This window comes from Chenopodium quinoa, unplaced genomic scaffold (genome assembly GCF_001683475.1).
Source record: "Chenopodium quinoa cultivar QQ74 unplaced genomic scaffold, ASM168347v1, whole genome shotgun sequence".
Lineage (NCBI taxonomy): Eukaryota > Viridiplantae > Streptophyta > Magnoliopsida > Caryophyllales > Amaranthaceae > Chenopodium > Chenopodium quinoa.
Genome location: NW_018744693.1, coordinates 4,791,647 through 4,816,403, shown reverse-complemented (window position 1 = coordinate 4,816,403; position 24,757 = coordinate 4,791,647). Strand labels below are relative to the sequence as shown.

Genomic DNA, 24,757 nt, shown 5'->3' with positions numbered 1-24,757 from the left:
ATCTATGATGGTTGAATATAAATTCACAAATAAATCTATTATTGGCGATCACTTGAATTATAATCATATTAACCATAAACAAGATTATTAATTATCTTATTAAGCGTGATTATAAGTACCAATTCCCTTTAAAGATGCATAAAAGGTGTGATCAAGCAATAACAAATATAAATATCAAGCAACATAATAATAATCATAGTAAAAATCACGTTAAAGCATAATAATAGCAAGATACTAGGCATGATACTAACAAGATTAATAACAAACCCTATCTTGTCACTAAACAATAAAGATCAAAGCTTTAGCCCTAACATGATACTAACATGAATACTAGGAAGAGAATAGGAAGCATCGCAGAAATCACAATTGTTATATTTGATATTAGAAATTATAGTTGTTACCCTAAACATGATATTAGGAAGATCAAAACATCCAAACATGATACTAGGAATTATAATAACAATCTAAACATAATTTCTAAGAATCATAATATCAATAAATCAATCAAAGCACTTACTTGGATGTCTCGTACCTCTTTCTAATAACAAAATACACACGTTAGTAACTTCAAGGAAAATATAAATCAAACAATTAAATTAAATAATTGAAAGAGAGATTTGGGACCAAACCCTCAGAAATCAAACCTTTCACTTCGAACTTGGCTAAGTGTTTCTAGATCTTGTGAATGCGGAATTTTGTATGCAAAAGGTTAGTTTAGAAAAGAGAGAGAGAGAGAGAGAGAGTAAGCTTTAGCTTAGAGGGAGAAGAGAATTAGAGAGTTGTTCATGGAAAACGGAGGTTTTAGGAGGCTTTTTATAGAGAAAATCAGTCGGATATGATAAAAAACGAATAAGAGTTTCGAAAAGAATAAAACACAATCGCAGCGCCAAACGCACGCGTGCCGCCAAACGCTGGACTCTAGCTCCAGACGCCAGGTATGGCGCCAGGCGCTGGTCCTGTCGTCAGATGCTGGAAATAAATTTCCACGCATTTTTTTAATTTGATAAAATTTAGCCGTACGAGAGGGCAAAATCGTATTTTCTTTAAAAATACTTCTTTTATTCTGATTAAAACTCTAAAAAGTCAACCAAAGTCAATTTATCAATGTTAATTAAATTAGGATTCAAAAGAACCTTCTAAAAGAATCTAGAAGACTGTAATCAATTCTAATCGCATTAGGAATGATAAACCAATAATAGGCACTCCTCTAGATCATTGGGCCGCATATAAAGATCAAACTGGGTCCAGTTTAGTAATTTGGCCATAACTTCCTCATTATTCATTGGAATTGGGCTTATAATATATCGTTGAAAAACTCTTTTTGAACCCGACCCAACTACACAATTATTGGACCCTTGGCTTGGACCAAACTAAACTGGATTGTCTGTTTTCTTAAAATAGGTTTTAAAAAACAGATAGAAAGAAAAGAATTAAAAACTATCCGCAACACTAGACTTTCCACACTTTCACTTCATTCGATTATGATTCAACGTGAAAGGTACTTTTCACTGGGTTTGGTTTTAGGGAGACACCCATGGGTGTCTACACATATATATAATAGAATCCACACAATTGATAAACAATAATAGAAATTACATGGTAAAATTCACCAACATAGTATAGATCAATAACAGTAGCTGTACAACATCTTTATTGGATCTTAATATACTACCTCTATTTCTTAACATTGTAAGAAATAGATTGATTTTTGTAAGGTACGGGAATAACTGGATTTTTGTAAGGTTTGGGAATGATTTTTTTTTAATCTTATTCATAGTATCATGATAAAAGTCAATCATTCCCGAACCTTACAAAAATCATTAAAAATGGTAATACTAGATTCACAATTAAATGTGTTCAAAATAAATGAATAAAATAATAATAATAATAATAATAATAAATCACAAATAAGTATTCAAATTCAAAGCTTGCTGCTAAACTTGTAAAAGTATTCCTTCAAAGCCTCCATATGAGTAGTGAAAAGCTTGACAGCCACAGAAAACTACCATCACCATTATCACTTGGTGTTATGAAAGTTTGCCCCTCATGTTTGATTCCATTAATGCCAGTAAATATAGGCTTACCCCATCCAAAATCAGCCTCATAACAAGGCAACGTAGCCCAAGAATTTATTGAGAGGTTTGGGCTAGTAGTTGTTTGTGGCCCATGAACCAAAAGTTCTAAATTTGAATGTGTTTCCACAAAATCAATTGCTGATTTCAAATACTCAATATCATCCAATTTTTTAATTGCTTTATTAATCTTACTTACAGCATACCACAATGGTTTGCAAGTGATATCTCCTGCCTTTTCTACACAAGTTGCATGAAAGAGGAGATTACCACAATACCCTTGTGGTAGCTCCATATACTTTTGTAATCTTGACCGTCCATTTACTAATATGTAAAGTTTGACTTGTTGATCATATGCTAATCCACGTGCCATGCATACAGTGCGCCATAGGTGTCCAGCTTGAACCTCAAATCTACTTGGATTGTACTTTGTTATTGCTTGAGATGTTACTTGTAGTTTTAAGGTGTTGACTTGGTCTTTAGTGAGATTGAAAATGCACTCTGTTGTCATAACCATCTCACCTAATTAAATTGTAAGTGTCGTGTTAATTTTATGCAAAAGTTCATAGAATAATTATTAGGATCTTCCTAACGAACGCCTCTCGGAGTAAGTATTTAAAATATTACTAAAAGTGGTATTAATTTGGAAAATCATGACAAAATCACGCGTCAATTGGTGTAATTAATGTTCATTTTAATTTAATCTTTCTATTTTTAGCTATATTATCTAACACCCCGAGACGTTCGTTAGCTTTTGCCTAATCTATAACTATAACTAAAGTAGAAACTGCTGACATCACTATTGCTTATGTGTCAACTTTTTATTAAAAAAATTCCCGCTTAAACTATAATTGACATCATCCTCTTTTTATTTTATTTTTCTTTTTTCCTTTCAAAAAAATAGATAAAGCTGATGTTTGGAAAAAGCTAAATTAATTACACATTTTCATAAACACTTAAACTTTTTTTACGAAATTTAAATAACATATTTTTCTTATAGAGAAAAAAAATACGACATAATTGGTGGTTGGCTCTTTCATTTTTCTTTCTTTCCTCCTATATTAACAACTAAACACTAATGCTAGCATTTTTTTTTTAAAAAAAATATTTTAATTATTATGAATTTAATTAGAATATTTAACATCATGTCTTCTAATAGATATGATCAAATACTTTATTACTAAAATCGTGCATCGCACGGGACTAATCTATTTATTATACTCATTAATAAATAGGTAACCACACGTGAATTTGACACTTGTTAGAAATAGTGATAGCAGGACTGGTCATAATTAAAATAGAAGATACTACCTCTATTTCATATTTTTTGCAATGATTAGATATTTTTTTCTCTAACTTGTGTCAAATCGTTGCAAATAATATAAAACGGAGATAGTAGATTATATAAACAAATATTATAAGTCTGCAGAGGAAAAAAATAAAAATAAATGTTATAAACTACTCCACAATTGATATTACAACAAATTACGTATAAAACACGTAGAAGATGATTTTTGGAAAGAGATAGGTTCATTATTGTGTTATTGGTTATTTGATATTTGCAGTTTATTTTTACACTCTCTCTTTCCAATTTCTATGGATGTTTTTGACGTTTACACTATTTACATACGAATATATTATTTTAACTTTCATTCGTTGGTGCATCATATACTACATACCAATATATTATTTTAACTTTCATTCGTTGGTGCATCATATACTACATCTATTATATATTTTTTTGCAAATTAGGAGTGCTACACATTAACTGCAAGGCTCACAACTTTCTATTTCTTTCTTTTATTGGTAATTTTTTTTCTAATAAAATTACTACTTTACCCTCACTTAAAAATTCATAACCTCAATTACATAATATAATCTGACCACCTTAAAACATTAATTTTCAAAATTAATGTAGCCGATGGATCTTCGAGCTTAATTTTCACTTCTAATGACATGACAAGTTCATCAAAAATTCTTATATGTGTCTAGCCACATAGTGTGGTCACTTCACATAATTAAGTATAAAACAATTTAATTAATTAATAGGGGGTTACGATGATGAGCAAATGGGGTGACCTTAATATGTTTAAGTTACTTAGATGAGAAAAAAAAGTTACTCTCTTAAATATATGGAGTTATTCGAATGAACAAATGAGGTTACTTATTTCTAAGTTATTTGATTCTACTCATATAAATCAAATAATGAATTTGGATAACTTTTATGAACATCTTATAAAAAAAATAAGGTTCCTCACACATATAAATAAAGGTTACTCTTATAAACCAATTTGGTCACACGACTCACACCGTATAATTAGCCACATACAAGTCTTACCCAAGTTCATAAAACCTTTCATATAAAACAAAAATAATTTACCACCTTAATCTCTATATTTTGATGTGTATTTCAATCAATATAATAAAAATAATATAAAAAAATAAAAAGTATATAATCACCTGATAAGCCGCCCTTTGGTGGTAAAGGGGGGCAAGGATGGCTCATACTCCAAGTGCCGAAACATAACTTGAGGCGGGTTACGAGGAGCAAGGTAAGTAGCCCTATCATGAACAGGATAAACATTGAGGTCTAACCCCCTCGCTAATCTTGCCCATGAGTTGAGGAAGTGAAAATTAGAAGATCCATCGGCTACATGGTGATGTGGTGCATAGCCAAGGCATACACTACTACATTTGAAGCGAGTAAGTTGCACTAGTAATAGAGGGAATGACGAGAGCCCTCTCGAGTAGTCACATTTAGGGAACACTACCTTCCTTAGTTGAGAATCCAACCTCAAGTAGTCCCCAAAATCGGCAAGAGCTTTAGTTGATTCTGCCTCGATAAACAAGACCCCCTTTGCATTGCAATCGATCTCATACCTTTCATTTTCATTGTTAAATTTTAACCTACCCGCCATTGGATAGAATGACACTAAGGATTTGCTAAGAGCCTCCTCGAAAATGTTGACATCAAAGATTTTCGAAGATGTTTTATGGGGAGAATAAAAGTGGATAACATTAGTATGTGAATTAGGAGGGCGTATGATTATATCTAACTTTGATAGCCAAAGACTTCCTTTCGGAGTCTCCTTAGCAGGCCGCACCATGGTTGATTTCTTCACTTTGATGCTACTATCCATTTTGTTCCAAAAATATTTTGATCAATAGGTAATTCTTAGGCTCAAATCAAATATTTTGTTCTAATATGAGTTTTTATATGGTGGGCCTATTATCAAAACATTATCGCACACCTACCAATAAGCTAGATTTATGCCACATAGCCATTTGCTTATTTAATAAACAAATGAGCAAATAAATTGCTTATTTAATTAAATGAGCAATAATTATTTGCTTGCAAAACAGAGGCTTTAGCTTAGGGGGTTGGGGTAATAGCTTGCTATACGTGAAAGGGATATTTTTGATTTGTTGATTAAATGAGCAAATGACTCCGGATGTACGGTACACTTTAATATATATATATATATATATATATATATATATATATATATATATATATATATAAAACAAATTCTAATATATTGAAGTACAAATTAAACTAAAATTTGATACTCCCTCAATGTGTTTTTTAAACATTATACTTATGACCTATACATTGTTTTAGGCAATTAAATTGAATTAAATATAATCAAAGTTAAATGGTTAAAAGTTTTAAAAAATTGTAAAAAACTAATTTGTATTTGTATATGAAAGATTATTAGTAAAATGTTTTTGTGGCCATTTGCTATTAAATTTAGATAGGATTACCACATTGTCATTTAGGGTTATACATAAAAACTAGCAAATTTCTCTAATTAAGGCATATATCTTAATTCAATGGAATATGTGAAGCTTGATATTGGTAATTAAACCATCATTCAATACTCATAAAATATTATTTCCTAACCATTTATTAAATTGGAATTAAAATGTTATTTCCTAACCATTTATTAAATTATGCACGTTGTTTAATTTTTGAAAACAAAATACTCCACTTCATTCTAAAGTATCATACATTCATTGTATAACAAATCTTAAATCATCTTGAAAGCAATTTTTTTTTTTTTTTTTATTGTATTGGTTCAAAAAGGGAAAAGTGAGGCTGTTTTTTCACACGATATTTTTAACGACGTGAAAGAAATATAAACTAAACACTATGGTTTAAGGCCTACAAAAGTTCCACAATCTGACAATGTTTGAAATCAACAACAAAGATTGGTCCTAAAAAACAAAATTAAAAAAAAAAAATAAAAACTAAAGTATTACTTAAAACTTTAAAGTAAATATCAGATTTATCCCTAATTGTTAATGTTGTTATTATTACTACTAATATTATTAACAATAAGTATTATTATTACTTATTATTATTATTATTATTATTATTATTACTATTATTATTACTATTATTATTATTAAATATTAATTATTATTATTATTATTATTATTAAATATTAATTATTTAATATTACTATTATTAGATATTTATTATTATTATTATCATCATCATAAATATTAAATATTAATTACTTATTATTATTATTAAATACTATTTTTTAATCATAGTATTATTATTAAATATTATTTATTATTATTAAATATTAATTTTTAATATTATTATTATTAAATATTATTTATTTATTTTTATTATTAAATATTAATTATTATTATAATAATTAATATTAAGTATTATTTTTAAGCATAGTTGAGTAGAATAGGGCAGAGCACAGCAGATTGAAGTAGAGTAGAGCAGATTTCAGCAAAACAGAGCAGCTCTAAACAACGAGGCCTTAGTGTGACCAGATTGATTGCATATGAAACAACATTTAGGCCTTGCTCTTTTGAGTTTCTGAGCAGAGCAGAGCAGATTTCAATAGAGCAGTGCAGAGCAGAGCCGAGTCATGCAAAGTAGAGCAATTATTATTATTGTTGTTGTTGTTTTGGTTGTTGTTGTCGTCGTCGTCGTCATCGTCATCGTCGTCGTTGCTGTTACTATTACTTATATTACTATTATTATTACATATAAAAACATACAAAAACTACTACTACTACTATTTATGTTATCGCATTATTATTTATTTTTATTATCAGTGTAGACACCCAAATGTGTCTCCCCAAAACCAAACCCAGTGATGAATACCTTTCACGTCATTTGATTATCGAACAAAGCGAAAGTGTGAAAAGTCTAGTGATGAGGATTGTAGACACCTATTTGTGTCTCCCCAAAACCAAACCCAGTGATGAGTACCTTTCACGTCGAATCATAATCGAATGAAGTGAAAGTGTGGAAAGTTTAGTGTTGCGGATAGTTTTAATTTCTTTTCTCTTCTCTCTATTTTTGAAAACTTATTTTAAGAAAACAGCCAATCCAGTTTGGTTGGTCCATGATATGGGTCCAATAGTAGTGTAGTTGGATGGAGCTTGACAAGACCTTTCCAACGATATATTATAAGCCCAATTCCGATGAATAATGAGGAAGTTATGACCAAATTACTGAACTGGGCCCGATTTGAGCCTTATATGCGGCCCAATGATCTAGAGGAAAGCCTAATATAGATTTATCATTCCTAATGCAATTAGGAATGGTTTTAGTCTTCTAGATTCTTCTATAAGGTTCTTTTCATTTCTAATTCAATTAGCATTGATAAATTGACTTTTGTTGACTTTTCAGATTTTTAATTTAAATCAAAGAGCATTTTTGAGGAAAAATACGATTTTATCCTCCTGTACGGCAATTTCTATCTAATTTTAAGAAAACGCGTCAAATTCCTAATCAGCGCCAAACGCCAGCTGTAGCGCCTGACGCTACGCTTGGCGCCTGGCGCTAGCATTGGCGGCTGGCGCCAATAGCCAGCGTTGCGCTAACATCGTTTTATCCGCGTTAGAACTCTGTTTTTGATATTTTATCTATTTGGCTGATTTTCTTTATAAATAACGTCGTAAAACTCCGTTTTCAATTATCAATTTTCATTTACAATCCACAATAATTTACAATCATCAATTCTCACTAACTCTCATCAAAATTTTCTTAATTACTTTCTTTCTCTCTCTATTTTCTAAACTAGCCTTCTCTCAAATACAAAATTCCGCATTCATTAGATTTAGAAACACCTAGCCATATTCGAAGTGCCTTCGTCCTAGACGTGAAAGGTTTAATTTCTGAGGGTTTGTTCCCAAATCTCTATTTCAATTATTATTTAATTTAATTGTTTTGCTTATTATTTTCCTTGAAGTTACTAACGTGTGTATTTTGTTATTAGAAAGAGGTACGAGGCATCAAAGTAAGTACTTTAATGGTTTTTATTGATGTTATGATATAGAATTCATGCTTAGGTTGTTATTATGATTCCTAGTATCATGTCTAGGGTAAATTTAATATTGTAGGGAATAATTTCAAGCGTTAACCCCCTAGCTTGAACCCCACTGTGATCATACACTAAAGTACGATGGCATCCAAAAGGGAAGAAGATAGAGCAAAAGAGTCGCCAATAAGTTTTTTAGGAACTTGTAAACCGTTCACAGGGTGAAGGTTACACCCCTTAACGATCCAAGAGATCGTCAACTCCATAAGGTCTTGAACCAAATAAGGGTTCGGGGATGAAGGTACAAATCCAACCTAAAAGAGATTGAACCTGCCCTAATAATAGGCCTCTACTTTATTCTGATCGTATTCATGTGCGCTTTTTGACTAACATGCAATCAATAGGTTTACCCTAAACCTGTTTATCTATGTTGGTTGAATTTAATGCACAAATAAATCTATTATTGGCGATCACTTGAACTATAATAAAATTAACCCTAAACAAGATTATCAAATAACTTATTAGGCGTGAATACAAGTACAAATTCCCTTTAAACACGCATAAAAGGTGTGATCAAGCAATAACAATAAAAATCAAGCAACATAATAAATAATCATAATAATTATAATAATCATGTTAGAGCATAATAATAGCAAGATCCTAGACATGATACTAACAAGATTAATAACAAACCCTAGCATGTCACTAAGCAATAAAAATCAAAGCTTTAACCCTAACATGATACTAACAATCTTAAATATTAGGCAGAACATAGGAAGCATCATACTTTTAATCATACTTGATATTAAAATTACCCTAGACATGATACTAGGAATATCATAATAACAATCTAAACATGAACTCTATATCATAACATCAATTAAAAACCATTAAAGTACTTACTTTGATGCCTCATACCTCTTTCTAATAACAAAATACACACGTTAGTAATTTCAAGGAAAATAATAAACAACAATTAAATTAAATAATGGAAAGAGAGATTTGAGACCAAACCCTCAGAAATTAAACCTTTCACGTCTAGGGCAAAGGCAACTTCGAATATGGCTAGGTGTATATAAATCTAATAAATGCTGCATTTTGTATTTGAGAGAAGCTAGTTTAGAGAGAGAGAGAGAGAGAGAGAGAAAGAGAGAGAGAGAGAGAGAGAGAGAGAGAGAGAGAGAGAGAGAGAGAGAGAGAGTAATCAAGAGAATCTTGATGAGAGTTGGTGAATGAAAACGGAGTTTTTACGACGTTATTTATAGAGAAAATCAGCTAAAAAGATAATATCAAAACAGAGTCAGGCGCACGTAAAACTGAACCAGTGCCAACGCTGGCTGTTGGCGCCAGGCGCCAACATCAGCGCCAGGCGTCAACATCAGCGCCAGGCGCCAAAGCTGGCGCCAGGCGCCAAGCGTAGCGCTAGGCGCTACAGCTGGCGTTTGGCGTTGATTTAAAAAATCACGCGTTTTCTTAAAATAAGATAAAAATTACCGTACAGGAGGATAAAATCGTTTTTTCTCAAAAATGCTCTTTGATTTTAATTAAAACTCTGAAAAGTCAACAAAAGTCAACTTATCAATGCTAATTGAATTAAGAATGAAAAGAACCTTCTAGAGGAATCTAGAAGACTAAAACCATTCCTGATTGTATTAGGAATGATAAATCCATATTAGGCCCTCCCCTAGATCATTGGGACGCATATAAGGCTCAAACCGGGCCCAGTTTAGTAAATTGGCCATAACTTCCTCAATATTCATCGGAATTGGGCTTATAATATATCGTTGGAAAGCTCCTGTCAAGCCCCATCCAACTACACTACTATTGGACCCATATCATGGACCAACCAAACTGGATTGGCTGTTTTCTTAAAATATGTTTTCAAAAACAGAGAGGAGAAAAGAAAATAAAACTTTCTACAACACCAGACTTTCCACACTTTCGCTTCATTCGATTATGATTCGGCGTGAAAGGCACTCATCACTGGGTTTGGTTTTGGGGAGACACAAATGGGTGTCTACATAAGCCCCCACTTTGACTGGCGTACCAAGGAACCCAAAATATGTTGCAAAAAGGTAGAACAACCTCACCGAGTGGCTGAGTGTCCTGGCGTCGCTGAAAAAGCATCAGTGCCACACAACTGGCCGTAGCGTCAGGCGCTGAAATTGGCGCTAGGCGCCAAGCCTATATTTTGACGCCAAGGTCGCGTTTTGCTAAAAAATCTCCAGAATTTCCTTTGCTTCGTTCTTGCTCATTTCTCAACCAAATTTGCTCAAATTTGTTGCAAATCAAAGCTTATTTCATCCACTTTCCCTATCTATGTAAGTTTTCTTCGAACTCACACCGATTTTTATGAATTTTGCATGTGTTTATTTTCAAATTCCTTGAAAATTCGAAACTTGAATTGCTTAATTCATTTTGTTTTTCTAATTTTATGCCATGAAATTTCTTGATTATGTTTATATATTGTCTTTGGAGTAATTTGAGACTTGCTTGACTCAATTTGGTGAAGAAATGAACGAATTGCCATTGTTGAACCTCTTGAGGTCGGGAATGCAATGTGACCCGTTCTTGATGTTTTTGCTAGCAATTCTTGTCCAATTTGTCACAATAATTACTATAGTATTGCAAGAAATAGTTTGATTACTTGAAAAATTCCGTTATGCTCAATTTGAACTTGTACTTTGTTTTAGTACTACGTACTCTGTTTTTTGCGAACATAGTATCATGCGGCTGGCGAACCTTAGATACTATAGAACCTTAATTTATGATAATTCTTCACAATGTAGCATGGATAGACAGCGAGGCTCTGGTTCACGGTCCCGAGACACTCGACGGGAGCATGAGCCCGTGGAGGACGATGCCGCACCGTCCACTTCACTTGGTCGACTCCCCGAGTGGGATGAGCGGACCTTGTTCTTTTCCCCCGTCCACCATATTTCTAAGAGGGTGAGACGGGGTATCACTGTTGGGAGGACGCGCTGTCACGGCTCTGGCTGTGATGGTTTGGGCGACCTATACAAGATGTACATCGCCAGGAATCTCGAGACGAGTCTCTTATGGGAGTCCTGTGGTTTCGCTGCACTGTATGAGACCTCCGAGGCGATGGTTGCCTCCAGCGGGGGTCACCACGTAGTACGTGCTCTGGTAGAGTTTTTCTGGGACACCACCAACACTTTCCACTTTCCCTGGGGTGAGATGATGGTCACTCCTACCGACTTCAGTCTCATCACAGGACTGGAGTTTAGCTCTGTGCCACTGCCGTTCGACAGTGGGGTCGACGTCTTTTCTCCTGAGGTCGAGGAGCTGTTGGGGCCGATTGCCATTCGGGCCCGAGCTGAGGTCGATTCGTCCAGTTCAGCGCTAGGGGTATTCGCCGCTCGACTCTGGCAGCGGCTTTTGACGATGGTGCGACCACCCGAGAGCAACGGGTGCGCATCTTTGCGCTTATTTTGTTGTCAGGGACGTTCTCTCCTGACAAGGGTAGTAGGGCACCACTTTACTACCTTCCTACTGTCAGCGATCTACACCGGATTGGGACTTATGACTGGGCTAGCTTGGCCTATGCTGACTTCATTCGTGCGCTGTGGGATTCATGTCGACACCGGTCTTTTGGGACGAATGTTACTTTGTCTGGCTTTTGGAGGGTCATAGAGGTAAACATTATTCCCCATAAAGTTTAGCTCTACATCTTAGCTAGCACTTGCTGATAATTTTAACTCCTTGTAGATCTGGTTCTACGAGTACTTCTCTTCTGCTGCATGCAAGACCATCGCCGTGCGAGTTTCCAGTGAGTGCTTCTTGGGGCAGCCGCCGTGAGGGGATGTCTACTGCATATGTCCGAGATTGGATCATCGCGGTATGATTCTTTCTTATTTGCCATTTTGTAATGCTTTAGGTAGACTCTCGCCTGATTGATGCTCTTTGCAGGAGCCTGAGGTGGTGTACCGGCCGTGGGTCGGCCTGACAGTCCCTGGGTTAGCCGCACAGTATCCTGCTGAGCGTCGCTATTTCCTGGGGACTTATGGAGCGGTTGCATACCTTGGAGAGAGGGTTGCTAAACAGCATTCCTCCAATTTATTTGTCATTCCTGCTCCTCCACCACGTCACATGTTTGACGCCGCAAGGTTGTTGAGCATGTCAGAGGGAGCTGGTACCCCTTGGCGATCTTGCACGATCCCTAGGCGATGCTATGCAGAAGAGATACTGCCATTGTTAGCTCCAGTTCCTGTACCGGCTGAGGATGTGGCAGTACGATTTTTCAGCTCTTATCTTTCGTTAAGTAGCCCCCAAGTAATGCTTCACTGACTTGGTTTTGCTTTGTCAAGACAATGCTGCTGAGTTCATGCCACCCCGTATGTCTATCCATTACCAGGGGACATATGGGCCGATTGAGGAGATGATTCCTCCGGCTCATGAGGACGAGCGCTTCGTAGAGCGGTCGATTCCTCGCCACCAGACTCGGGTGATCTTATTTATTTGCAATTTTTGTCCATATATATTATGCACGTTTACTGACTTATTTCTTTGATAGTTCTCGCGCTAGGTGGTTTCGGCGATGGCACGATGTATAGATGCCTTCCGGAGCCAGCTTGTCCGGATGAGGAACGTGGCTACCTGCCGTCGAGACGACGCCGTTCAGGAGGTAGTCTTTCTTTCATATGTTTTGCATTACCGCTTTTGATTTTGCCTTGTTTCTGATTTTAATTCTTTTTGCAGGATCAGCCTATTCCTTCTCATACCCGCACGAGACCTGAGGTGCGGAGGGATCCGGCGAGGTCTAGCTCGAGGCGTCGCCGCACTACTTCAGGAGGTAGAGGCGGTCGCTCTGAGGCTGCTCGTACTGATGTGGCAGAGGGCTCAGGTTCCTCCTCTGAGGGGGCTCATGCTGCGCCGGTAGGCCAGGGAGAGGCTACCTCGGCTCTTAGAGGTGGAGGGATGTACGAGGTTGGCTCGTCATCGCAGCAGCCTCCGCAGCCTCAGCCTCAGGTTGATCTTGGGCGGAGTGGACCCACGTTGAGTTTTCCTCCTCCTGCGGAGACTAGAGCTGATACTAGAGCTGGAGCTGGAGTAGGTGGAGAGGTTACTCCTCGTACGGCGGAGTTTTATGCGATGATGGGTTTACCTCCCCCGGCGCCGTAGTTTGTACCTGTGTTTTTTGCTTATTTTTGACTTTGTATAGAACTTTGCCTTTTAGTTAGACTCATTTTTTTAGACATATTTTGTATATACATATTATTATGAGTTTATCTTATTTATCATGTTTGCTATTATTATTATTGTCATTATATGTGTATGTTTGTGTGTGCAAGAAAAGTGTGACAAGTAATTTTGCGCAAAAATTCCATCATTTTTTATTCCATCATTTTTATTATTGATGGAGGGTATCCGACTTCCTCCCCCAAAAAGAAAAATGAAAAAAGGAAAAGGCAAATAAAATGTTGGGTTTATAAAAATTTGGAAATTAACCTAAATAAAATCCAAAAAAAGAATAATATAATAATATAATAGTTATATTGATTAAAAAAAGATGTTTAGAAAAAAAATAAAAAAAATAAAGAAGCCGTAAAGTCATTAGCAGACTCGGATTAAAGTAAAAACGCGGTTTTAGAAAGCGCATATGACGTGGCAAATTGGCGCCAGCTGGCGCCGCGCAATTGGGTGTAGCATCAGGCGCTACACTTAGCGTGTGGCGCCAAGCTTTGGCGTCTGGCGCTAATAGCGGCGTCTAGCGCCAAGTAACGCTGTCTCCGTATTCTACCCCGATTAAAACTGCTCCGATTTCGTGCATAAATATCCCCCTGCCCAGCCGATTCTTTTCATAATTTCAGCAAATAAAATAATTCTTGGCCTTAGAAAAATAATATCATGTCTCTAGTCACCAAAACTTTTACCCAATACACCCATGAATGGTGTCGGTCTCTTAATGCCAGAGAAAGAAAAGAATTAGATGTGTTCCACTTGGGGGGAATTTATGGTGTCAAAGGGGTAGATCTTGACTTAGATTTTATTCGTATCGCTCTAGAATATTGGAATGTTGATACTCATTGCTTTAGAATTGGGTATGATGAAATTAGCCCTTTGTCGGAGGAGTTTAGTGCTATTTTAGGTTTCCCTGCAATAGACCTCATAGTAATCCCTAGAATAGATGCTTATTATTACAAGGATTTTGAACGCTTCTTCAATTTAAAAGAAAAGGATTTATCAAAGATAGTAGATGGCAACATAGTTAATTTGACAGAATTCGCTCGCCATTATTTTGATAAACCTCACTCCGAATCTTTTCATATTTATAGAAGAAGGGCTTTCTTATTTTGTATGCTTAATCAATTTTTTCTTAGTAGTGGTAAAAATAATGAGGGTCAATCAATTATAACCACTGTACTAGAACAAATTGAATTAGGGAGAAATCCAATGCCATTAATAGTTGGAGAGACAATGATTAGTCTGGATGAATTGAAAAGGAACCCAAAAGCACCTTTTCGGGGTTCTCCAACTCTATTACAGGTAGAAAAATAATATTTTTAAATACAGAAATAAAAAAATATATTTTTGTATAGTAATAATAATTTATTTGCATTGCAATTTTTTTTTTTACAGATGTGGCTAATGGAAAGGCTAGAATTAATTAGCCCTCCAGACAACATTGAGAAGTACACTCCAAATTGCTTCGTGAGGAGGAAGAAATGCTTCTCTAAAATGGGGCGCCATGAGTGGAGAAGGGTCTTCGAATCTCGCAAATTTGCTATCAAGTGGGTCATCCCGTGGTGGAAAAAAGAAAGGATGGTTGGTGTCAACAAACAACCTTTCTGCCGTCTTCCAAGTTTGTCCAGTATGACTTATTACTATCCCTGCAGGGTAAAAAGACAATACGACCTTCTTCAGAATATTCCTTCCGGGGATCTTCGTCCTCCCTATGAGTACCCTGTTTCCCAGGAAGTAGACAGATTTGATGCTTATTGGAGTGCAAGACCTCTATGGGAAGTAATTACCCAAAAGGTTCCTCCTTCCTTGCCCAATGATGTGAAGAAGTGGTTGCTGAAGAAACCTTCAAAGGACTCGAAGAAAAATCAGGGTAAAACTGATGTGAAGAGTCGTCTAGGTGACAGGGTGATTCCTTCCAAGGATCGTTTAGGTGAAAGAGTAGAATTCAAAACACCTGCAATGCCTAGGAAGAAAAGTACTACCAAAGATAAGGGAAAAAGGAAAGCTGAGACCACAGAGAAAAAAGCTTGGGTAGAAAAGAAGCATGGAGTCCTAGCTGAAGGGGAAACTATTTACTCTAAGATCAAATGTAGGTCCTCTAAAGGATGCCTACTAGCTAAGGTTATGGATGAGGAGGAGGAAGCAGACAAAAATTGGAAAAGGGCTAGGAAAGAAAAGAAAGATTAGGAGCATTGCTTAATTTTAAATTATTAGACTTAGTTTATATTTTTTATTTAAAGTTAATTTATTTCAGCTTTATTAAAATTCCATCAATAATGTAATTTTATTTTATTAATGAAATTTCAGCTTTTAATTAAATTATTTACTTTAAATTTATTTATTAAAGCAATGAAAACCGAAAAGTATTAATTTTCCAGAAATTCTTTGAGTACGGAAGTCGAAAATTTTCCGAAAAACACCGAAATATGCCCAGAATTTAGCTGTGAATTGGCGTCGCTTGTCTGCGACTGGCGCCGGTGAGGGAAGTCTGACATCAGGCGACAGCCGACGGCGCTGATGGTCGTCGGCTGGCGCTAATGCTGAACTGCTAGCGCTGGAATGTTTTCCGTGACGCCGATATTTCGCCGATCTTCTATCGAATTTTTAATTAATTCTGGGATGCGAGATTTTTGGAAAATAAAATGGTCGCACCCGTGAAGGGTTACCTACGTATCCTTTCATAAGGAATCATGCCAAACGTAGCTCTCTTGAGTATCCTACTGAAGTAATTATGGGTAGTATTTCTTAAGTTGGTCAAGATTTGTCATGTTCGAGAACTCATTGACATCCATATCATTTAGTTTTGATGCACCTCCTGATAGGATTATTTTGACAATGTAGGGTCCAGACCAATTAGGTATAAATTTTCCCCCTGGATAGAAAACATTTTTCCTTAATGCTTTTAACACCAAGTCTCCTACTTTGATGTTTCTTGTCTTCACCTTCTTATTAAAATGCCTAGCCATGCGAGTTTGATAACACTGAGTGTGATGTAGAGCTTCTAGTCGTTTCTCATCGAGTAGAATTAATTCTTCATATCTTTCCCTAGTCCATTCAACTTCATCGAGTTTAGTCTCTAACGCAATGCGTAGAGATGAAATTTCTAGTTCGACAGGTTGTACGACATCCATTCCATATACCAAGGAAAGTGGTGTATTTCCTGTTGATGTGCGAATTGACGTGCGGTAACCCCACAATGCGAAGTGAAGTTTGTCAGGCCAATCCTTATAATTTTCCGTCATTTTCTCAATGATAGTCTTTAGATTTTTATTAGCTGCCTCGACTGCTCCATTTGCTTGAGGTCTGTAAGGGGAAGAATGATGATGTTGAATGCCGTATTTTTGTAGCAATTCTTAACACTCGGCTTGAAAGTGAGTTCCATTGTCACTTATCATTTCATGTGGGACTCCGTATCGACAAATAATATTTCTCTCGATAAAGAGTGCTACATGTTTTGCAGTGAGTTTAGCGTATGATTGCGCTTCGACCCACTTTGTGAAGTAATCAATTGCTACTAAGATATCTTCGTGGTCTCCTGCTCCTGGGAGAGTGATTTTGCCGATGATGTCAATTCCCCATGTAGAGAATGGCCATGGCGATGTGTAGGTGTAGAGCAGGGATGGAGGAACATGTTGTAAATTGGCATAAATTTGGCACTTAGGGCATCTTTTTACATATTGATGGCAATCTCTATTCATTGTAGTCCAATAATATCGTTCTCGCATTATTTTTTGGACTAACATTTTGCCATTTATATGAGTGCCATAGATTCCTTCGTGGACTATCCTCATTGCTCTTTGGGCATCCTTTTTTCCTACACATAAGAGAGCTCGACCCTTAGGTACCCTTTTATGTAGCTCATTGTCTATGAGTACATATTGGGAAGCCAAGAGTCTTAATGCTCGTTTTACTCTTTTGTCAGCATGGGGAGGGTATTCTCCTTTGGTGACATAATTGAGTATATCCGTGTACCACGATTCTTCTTGTTCCTCTTCTTCTTTGTCTTGGACTACTTCGTCGTCTTCTATAGCCTGGATGTATGCTGGTTTGTGCCTTTTTTCTATAGTTAGAGGCATTTGCTCGATATCCGTGGGAATCCTAACCATTGAGGCTAGTCTTGCCAAGGCGTCAGCAAATTGATTTTCTTCCCTAGGTAGATATGTGTATTCTACCTTCTCTAAGTGATCGGTAAGAGTTTCCAGATAGGTTTGATAAGGGGCTAGACTTTCGCTCCTTACTTTCCACCTTTTAGATATCTGATTGATAATCAAAGAAGAGTCTCTGAATATCCTTAAATTTTTTACTCCTAATGCCAAAGCTGTTTCAAGACCTACCACGCATGCTTCATATTCAGCAGCGTTGTTGTTAATGTCGAAATCAAGCTTTATGGAGATTGGAACATGCTCTTCTTTAGGTGATACTAGTAATACTCCAACGCCACATCCCTTTTGGTTTGAGGCTCCATCGAAGTATAGGGTCCAAGTATCATCTTCAGTAACCATTAAGTCTTTGTCTGGAAATTCATTGTCTTGTATTAGCGTCGAGTCTTCTATTGGAAAATCTGCTAGAAAGTCTGACACCACAGATCCTTTGATATCTTTTTGCGGCATAAACCTTACATCAAACTGGGCTAAATTGACTATCCATCTTGATATGCGTCCATTGAGTGTAGATTTCTCGAATAGATACTTAAGTGGATCTAACCGGGAGACTACGAAGACAGTATGCACTAACATGTAATGTCTTAACTTGGTTGTGGCCCACACCAAGGCGAGGCACAACTTCTCAAGTGGTGTATAGCGCGTTTCGTATTCGAGCATTTTTTTTCTTAGATAGTAGATTGCATTTTCTTTGCCTTCTACTTCCTGTGCTAGCATAACTCCCATTGTCTCTTTGGTAACCGTCAAATATAACCTAAGAGGTATTCCGGGAAGTGCTGGCGCTAATACGGGAGGATTTGCGAGATAGGCTTTGATCTTTTCAAAGGCTTTTTGACACTCGTCATCCCATATCACTGGTACATTCTTCTTGAGCTTTTTGAAGATTGGTTCACATATTATAGTTAATTTTGATATGAACCTACTAATGTATTGCAACCGGCCAATAAATCCTCGAATCTGTTTCTCGGTTTTGGGCGGTGGCATTGACATGATTGCTTTAATCTTGGTTGGGTCTATCTCTATTCCTCTAGAACTTATAACATAACCCAAAAGCTTGCCTGAGGTGACTCCAAAAGCACACTTATATGGGTTCAACCTCATATTATATTTTCTTAGCCTTTCAAAAAAATTTCTTAAGGCTACTTGATGGCCTGGACGGTCTTTTGATTTTACAATCATGTCATGGAGTAAGGCATTTGCTGCACGTTGGTAAGTAGCACCCGCGTTTTTCAACCCGAATGACATTACCGTGTAGCAGTAAGTGCCCCATGGTGTTATGAAAGTTGTTTTCTCCATGTCTTCTTCTGCCATGAGAATCTGATTATAACCTGCATACCCATCCATGAACGAGAGAAGCGCGTGATTTTCCGTGTTATCCACCAGAATATCGATGTGTGGTAAAGGGAAGTCGTCCTTTGGATTTGCCTTATTTAGATCTCGATAGTTGACACACATTCTTACCCTGCCATCTTTTTTCGGAACTGGGACGACATTGGAAATCCATTAGGGGTATTTGGATACCTTGATAAAACCTGCAGTTATTTGTTTTTGGACTTCTTCTTTTATTTTAAGAGACACGTCGGGTTTCATTCGACGTAACTTTTGTTTTACGGGTTTCATTTCTGGAATTAGTGGTATAGTGTGTTGAGCTATTTCTCTATTAATGCCTGGCATATCTTTGTATGACCAAGCAAATAAATCGATAAATTCTTTAAGTAAGTTAATTAAATCGGTTCTTTCTTATTCATTAAGTGTTAATCCGATTTTAACTTCTCTTTTATTGGTTGAATCATTTGAGATATCAACCATTTCAGTTTCTTCAATTACCAGTGTTTTCTTTTCGAGTGTTTCCATTGCTTTAATAATTTCTTTGTCTTGTTAATAGTTAGTTAAGCAATCCTCGTCATCTTGGGTTAGAGAAGAACACAAGAAATAAGGAGAAGAAGAAATATTATCATACTCTGAGATCATTACATCAAAGAGCGATATGTCCTCAGGGACTTGATTACTAACTATTCTAGGAGAAGAAATAGGAGGGGAAGGTGCTACTACTTAAGACCTAGATGACTCTATAGGGAGAGACTCCGACTCAGACTCTGACTCAGACGACTCTTCAAACATTGGTCCTTGCCCTGTCGTGATGGATATTTTTCTTCCGCTTGGAGTAGTCACCTTGATAGTCTTGCGCCACCCTTGTAGTGATCCTTCAGCTGGAGTGATTAGCTTCGAGGGATCGAAGCTTTCGCTTTGTAGGACTGTTTGAATGAGCGAGGAGTTATCTTCTCTGTAAGTTGGCTCATTCTTTTCTCGCCCAAATAGTAATCCCATGACGTTAAAGTCAAAGCATGGGGGTGCTTTCTCCTTATGGGCAGGAGTTGGGATTTCATCTGTGAAGTAACAATCCAAGAAAATCTCAAATCCCGGTTGTCTTATGCCGTTTACAACAAATGGCTCGGTAAATTCATGGCATGGATAGTCCTCTCCTTCTTTTATAAATTGACCATTAAGTGTAAGAGGGTACTGATCCATTGGGATTGCTTTCTTTTGAGTGCTAGCGTCTCTACGTGCCTTTGATTTTTCCTGGGCTTGCTTGAGATCTTTCCGAGTCGGTTCAAAACCAAGTCCGAAAGTGTCTAACTTAGGGAGGCCAAATGACTCCAGCGATTTTGCTATTCCTTTCTTATTTCCTAGGGTCATCCCAGGAAAATTTCCTTGTTTCTTCAGCATGACATTTACAATCATGTTGGAATTGGGGTCATGGCAAAGAGGGGTTCTTTAATCCTCCTGGATTAAAGAGACTTCTTCGTTAAAGCCCCATAAGTCTTCATCATCCTCGTCGTGCTCCACGTTAATGATTGGATTTTCTACAGACTTGATCCTCATAGGCAAAGCATCGATGGTGATAGGAATTCCCCCAACTATAGCTTTTACTTGTTGGTGGAGAGATAAGGGGACGACCTTTAGGTCATGAAGCCAAGGGTAAATCCTTGTCAGAAAAGGTAATTTTACTTGGAAAGTAGTAGCATGTTCTATTGCTCCCGCCGTTACATTCAGGATAATTTTACCAAGAGCTTGACGATAAGTGTTGTCATAGGCCCTTATTCCTTGTGTAGAAGGAGTTAAATCTTCATCCCTTATGCCTAGCATCCTCGCAGTTCTAAGTGGACAGACGTTGATGGCCGATCCATTTTCTACAAGAGTCATAGGAACATTCATTCTCTTGCAAACTACTGTGAGGTTTAATGCCTTGTAATGTTTGTCACCTTCTGGAGGTAAATCCTTGTCAGAAAAGGTGATCAAATTAATTGGACTAGGAAGATCGCTTGTGAGGAAGTTGGCTAACCCCTCAGGAGTAGTGTCAGAATCTATCCCTATTTTGTCCAAGACATTTATTACAGCCAACCTATATTCTCGAGATGTCGCCAAAAGTTTCCATACATTCATCTCAAATTTCGTCTTCTTAAACTGCTTAACAATATCATTGTCTTCAATGATAGGTATGGGAACTTGTTGTGTGGTTAGCATAGGTTGTGTTGAAAAGGGAGGTTGCATTCTCCCAGATCTTGTGAGGACGTCTATCGATGAGTCTTCTTCAGCCCAAAAGTCATCCATGGCGTATGACATAGAAGGTGGAGATCCTACTATGTCTTTTAAGTAGACATCTTCTTCATCACTGTCCCAAACTTCATTAATGGTTGCATCGTCTTCTTGTGGAACTTGGATTAGTTTCTTTTCATTTATCATTTTCTGAACTAAATCCTTGAATTTGAAACAGTTTTCGATAGTGTGACCCCCTTATTAATGATACTGACAGTAATATCTATCCGTCCTTTTCAATGATTTGAATGGTCTCGGTTCGAGAGGTTTGATCTCGCCACTCTCGGAGAACATTTCGAACATTTGTGCATATGGGATCCCAATTGGAGTGTAAATTCTATTGCTCTTCTTGGGTTTTTCAGTGACTTGTAGAGGAAAACACTTTGCCTCGTAAGTCATTCTCATGGGTGAGAATTCTCTCTTAGGTCCATCTTTCGAAAGTGGAACCTCATCATATTTATTTTGGGGTTCCTTTATAGCTTTGAGAGATTCACGTAGTAAATGCGATACTTCCATCATAGACAGTGTGAGCAATTGTATATCTTCTTTACTTGCCGGTTCTGGAAGGTTATCCCTGACATCAAAAAAGGTTTCCTCCTCTTCTTCTGTGGCATGGATTTCTTTGACAGGTCTAATGAGAGACGAGGGGTCAACCTCGTTTTCCTCATCAGAGATAGCCAGGGCATGAGCGAGAGGTGCATTATCAATGATTGGCTTCTTACTGGCAGGGGGTAATGGCAGCTTGTTGTTATCGATTAAGTCTTGGATAGCTTCCTTAAGCTTCCAACAGTTTTCGGTGAGATGGCCCCTACCTTGGTGATACTTGCAGTGTGCATTGGGGTTCCAATTAGCCGACCTCTTTTCGACTGGTGGGTCCCCAAATGGTCCAATAGGAGTTATAAGATCTTTTGCATTTAATCGATCAAATGCGGTGTCATAACTCATGCCAATAGGAGTAAAGTTTCTCCTAAATGGTTTCTTTTGTCCTTGAGTGGGTGGTTTTGGAAGAAGAAGGATTAGGATTATCGTTCTTCTTTCCTTTCCAGCCACTGTTGGAGTTATTGTTGGCAGCTTTTAACTTTGTCAGGTCGTCTTCAATATTGATCCCAATGTCGTAGACGGCCTTGAAAGCATGGAGATTATTTAGATACTTGAGATGCTTGGAATATTTTTCTTGAAGGTTTTTGATGAACAACCTTACAGACTCTTTTTCACTTGGCACCTAAATCATCTTAGCTGAGATTTCTCTCCATTTTTTAAAGAAAGAGGTGAAGCCTTCGTTCTCTTTTTGTTTGAGGATTTCAAGTTCCCTATGGTCAGTCTCAACTTGAATGTTGCACTTGTATCTGTCAACGAAAGCGTTTGCTATGGACTCCCAGGTAGAGGTCTTTTCTTTCTCGAGAGAAAAGAACCATTGTTGGCAAACGGTCTCGAGAGATAGTGAAAACAGAGAGGGGAAAACCTTCTTATCGATACCCTTAATACTCATTATTGTTTCGAAGGGTCTTAAATGAAAATAAGGGTTATCCGTTTCTTTGAATTTCGGGATGTCGTTGGCATTGAACTTCTGCGGAAGAAGATCTTTGTCCACCAAGACCCCTTGTGAAGTAAGCCCTTGAAACTTGTAGTCGCTAGATAGCTTGCTTAGACTCTCTTGCATGAGGTCCATCTGTTGTTGCTTCACGGGATCATCGATCTTGAGTGTGAGGAGCTTCAGTGTCTCAATCACGGTAGCCAGTTGGTTCCTAAGCTCATTGACTTCTTCTTGTGTTGCGATTATGGTCTTAGCTTTCCTCTTACGGGCTATGGGTTTGTCGAAAAGTTGGACTTGTACGAAAAGGTTGTCTTTGATTAATCGTCCTTCCTTTCTTGACCACGCGCTGTAATTTAAACCATTTTGCGTTTTAATTACTTGACTCGAATCGACTTGACTTTACGGTTTATTTTAAAGAGAAAAAAATAAAAATAAAAAATAGGTGCATATTTTTGGAAAAAATAATGTACATATTTTTAGGGAACTTAGTATAGTTTTTAAATTGGAGGATTAATATCCGACTTACCCCCCATAAAAAAATGACGGAAAAAACGCGCATGCAAGACTCTCTTAGACATGGTCAAAGTATGTGTATTGGTGTGTGCGTTGAGTGTAAGTGACATGCTTGGACGCTTGTGTAAGACCATGGGACTTAGTGCCTAAACTCGATTAATGACTACACCAAGTACTATTGATAGCGAAAATTAACCGAATTAATTATCAAACTGGTTAATTAGACACTAGGTGATGACTCGACCAATAATCCGAACTGTCGGCAAAACGACATGACTGGCGTCGCACTGTGTAGTGTAACGCCAAACGATAGAGTTGTCGCCAGGTGCCACACTCCACAGAGTGGCGCTACAGTCAGACTTGGCGCCAATGCTGGAGCTTCAATCTGGGACTGTTTTCGGTGTTATTAATCAACAGGGGTATGCCTAAAGTCGTACTAGGTCAATTCTGATTAAAATATTAGACTTTATTTACTCAAATTAATTAATTAATCAGGCAAAGTTCTTTTAGTCATTAATTTATTTAATCTCAACACAAGTCAAACAAACGGTTAAGGAATCATCGTATATGCACAACAAATAATGCACAATTAGTCAAGCAGGCACAATATGATGCAATGAGTTTGCAACCTAACCATGGATCTAGTTCTCTAAAGTTCGGGATATGGTTTAGTCAATAGAGGGTCCATGGTTAATTGTCCGGATGCACCACGCGGAAGCCTAACCGTGAAGGGTTGGCGCGAGTGGATGGGACACCGCGAGTTTTAGAAAAACTCGCTTCCATGGTTTGGTGAATTCAACATTCTCGGATGTACCCTTTGTTGCACAGAGCGTTCAATCATGTAGATGGAGCATGAATTCCCAGAGGGTTATGTCCATATGTAGAACACAGATAGGTTTCATAAAAGTGAGAAAAACTCAATCAGAAAGTAGGATGGAGCAAACAATACGAAAAACTGGTCGAAATTAGAACGCATATTTCTGGCTCGGTATTGGAAGAATTTGGCGCCAGCAAACAGAGCTTGGCGCCAAGTTTTAGCTGTAGCGCCTGGCGCCAATGATGGCGTCTGGCGCTACAATTAAAACTCTAGCGCCAATGCTCTGGCCCCTGGCGCTAATTCCTACATGCCTCAGCAGCTTTCTGTGCTCGATAAAATTTTCCAGTTTCGCGCAGTGTTATTTCGGTCCTAGTTGTGAAAGATATTTCTCAAATTTCCTACGTGTAAAATCCTATATTTTTAACTCATTACGGATGGTCTTTTCAATGAGATCTTTTTTATACATATGACAATAATGTTAATCAAAATTACGCACATGAAATACTTAGAATGTTTCGAGTCTCATCCACTCATTCTAAATCATTGCCGAAAAAAATTCAGGA

General features: G+C 37.2%; 2 protein-coding genes across 2 annotated transcripts; both read right to left on the bottom strand.

Annotated features, from left to right (window-relative positions):
• Nucleotides 1–1,766: 1,766 nt before the first annotated feature.
• Nucleotides 1,767–2,589, bottom strand: LOC110702394 (shikimate O-hydroxycinnamoyltransferase-like). The gene has a single exon (XM_021880093.1). It carries the CDS (start codon nt 2,587–2,589, stop codon nt 1,957–1,959), a length of 633 nt encoding a protein of 210 aa, XP_021735785.1. The 3' UTR covers nt 1,767–1,956.
• Nucleotides 2,590–4,165: 1,576 nt separating this feature from the next.
• Nucleotides 4,166–5,212, bottom strand: LOC110702341 (anthranilate N-benzoyltransferase protein 1-like). Its single transcript, XM_021880045.1, has one exon. It carries the CDS (start codon nt 5,210–5,212, stop codon nt 4,529–4,531), a length of 684 nt encoding a protein of 227 aa, XP_021735737.1. The 3' UTR covers nt 4,166–4,528.
• Between the last annotated feature and the right edge of the window lie 19,545 nt (nt 5,213–24,757).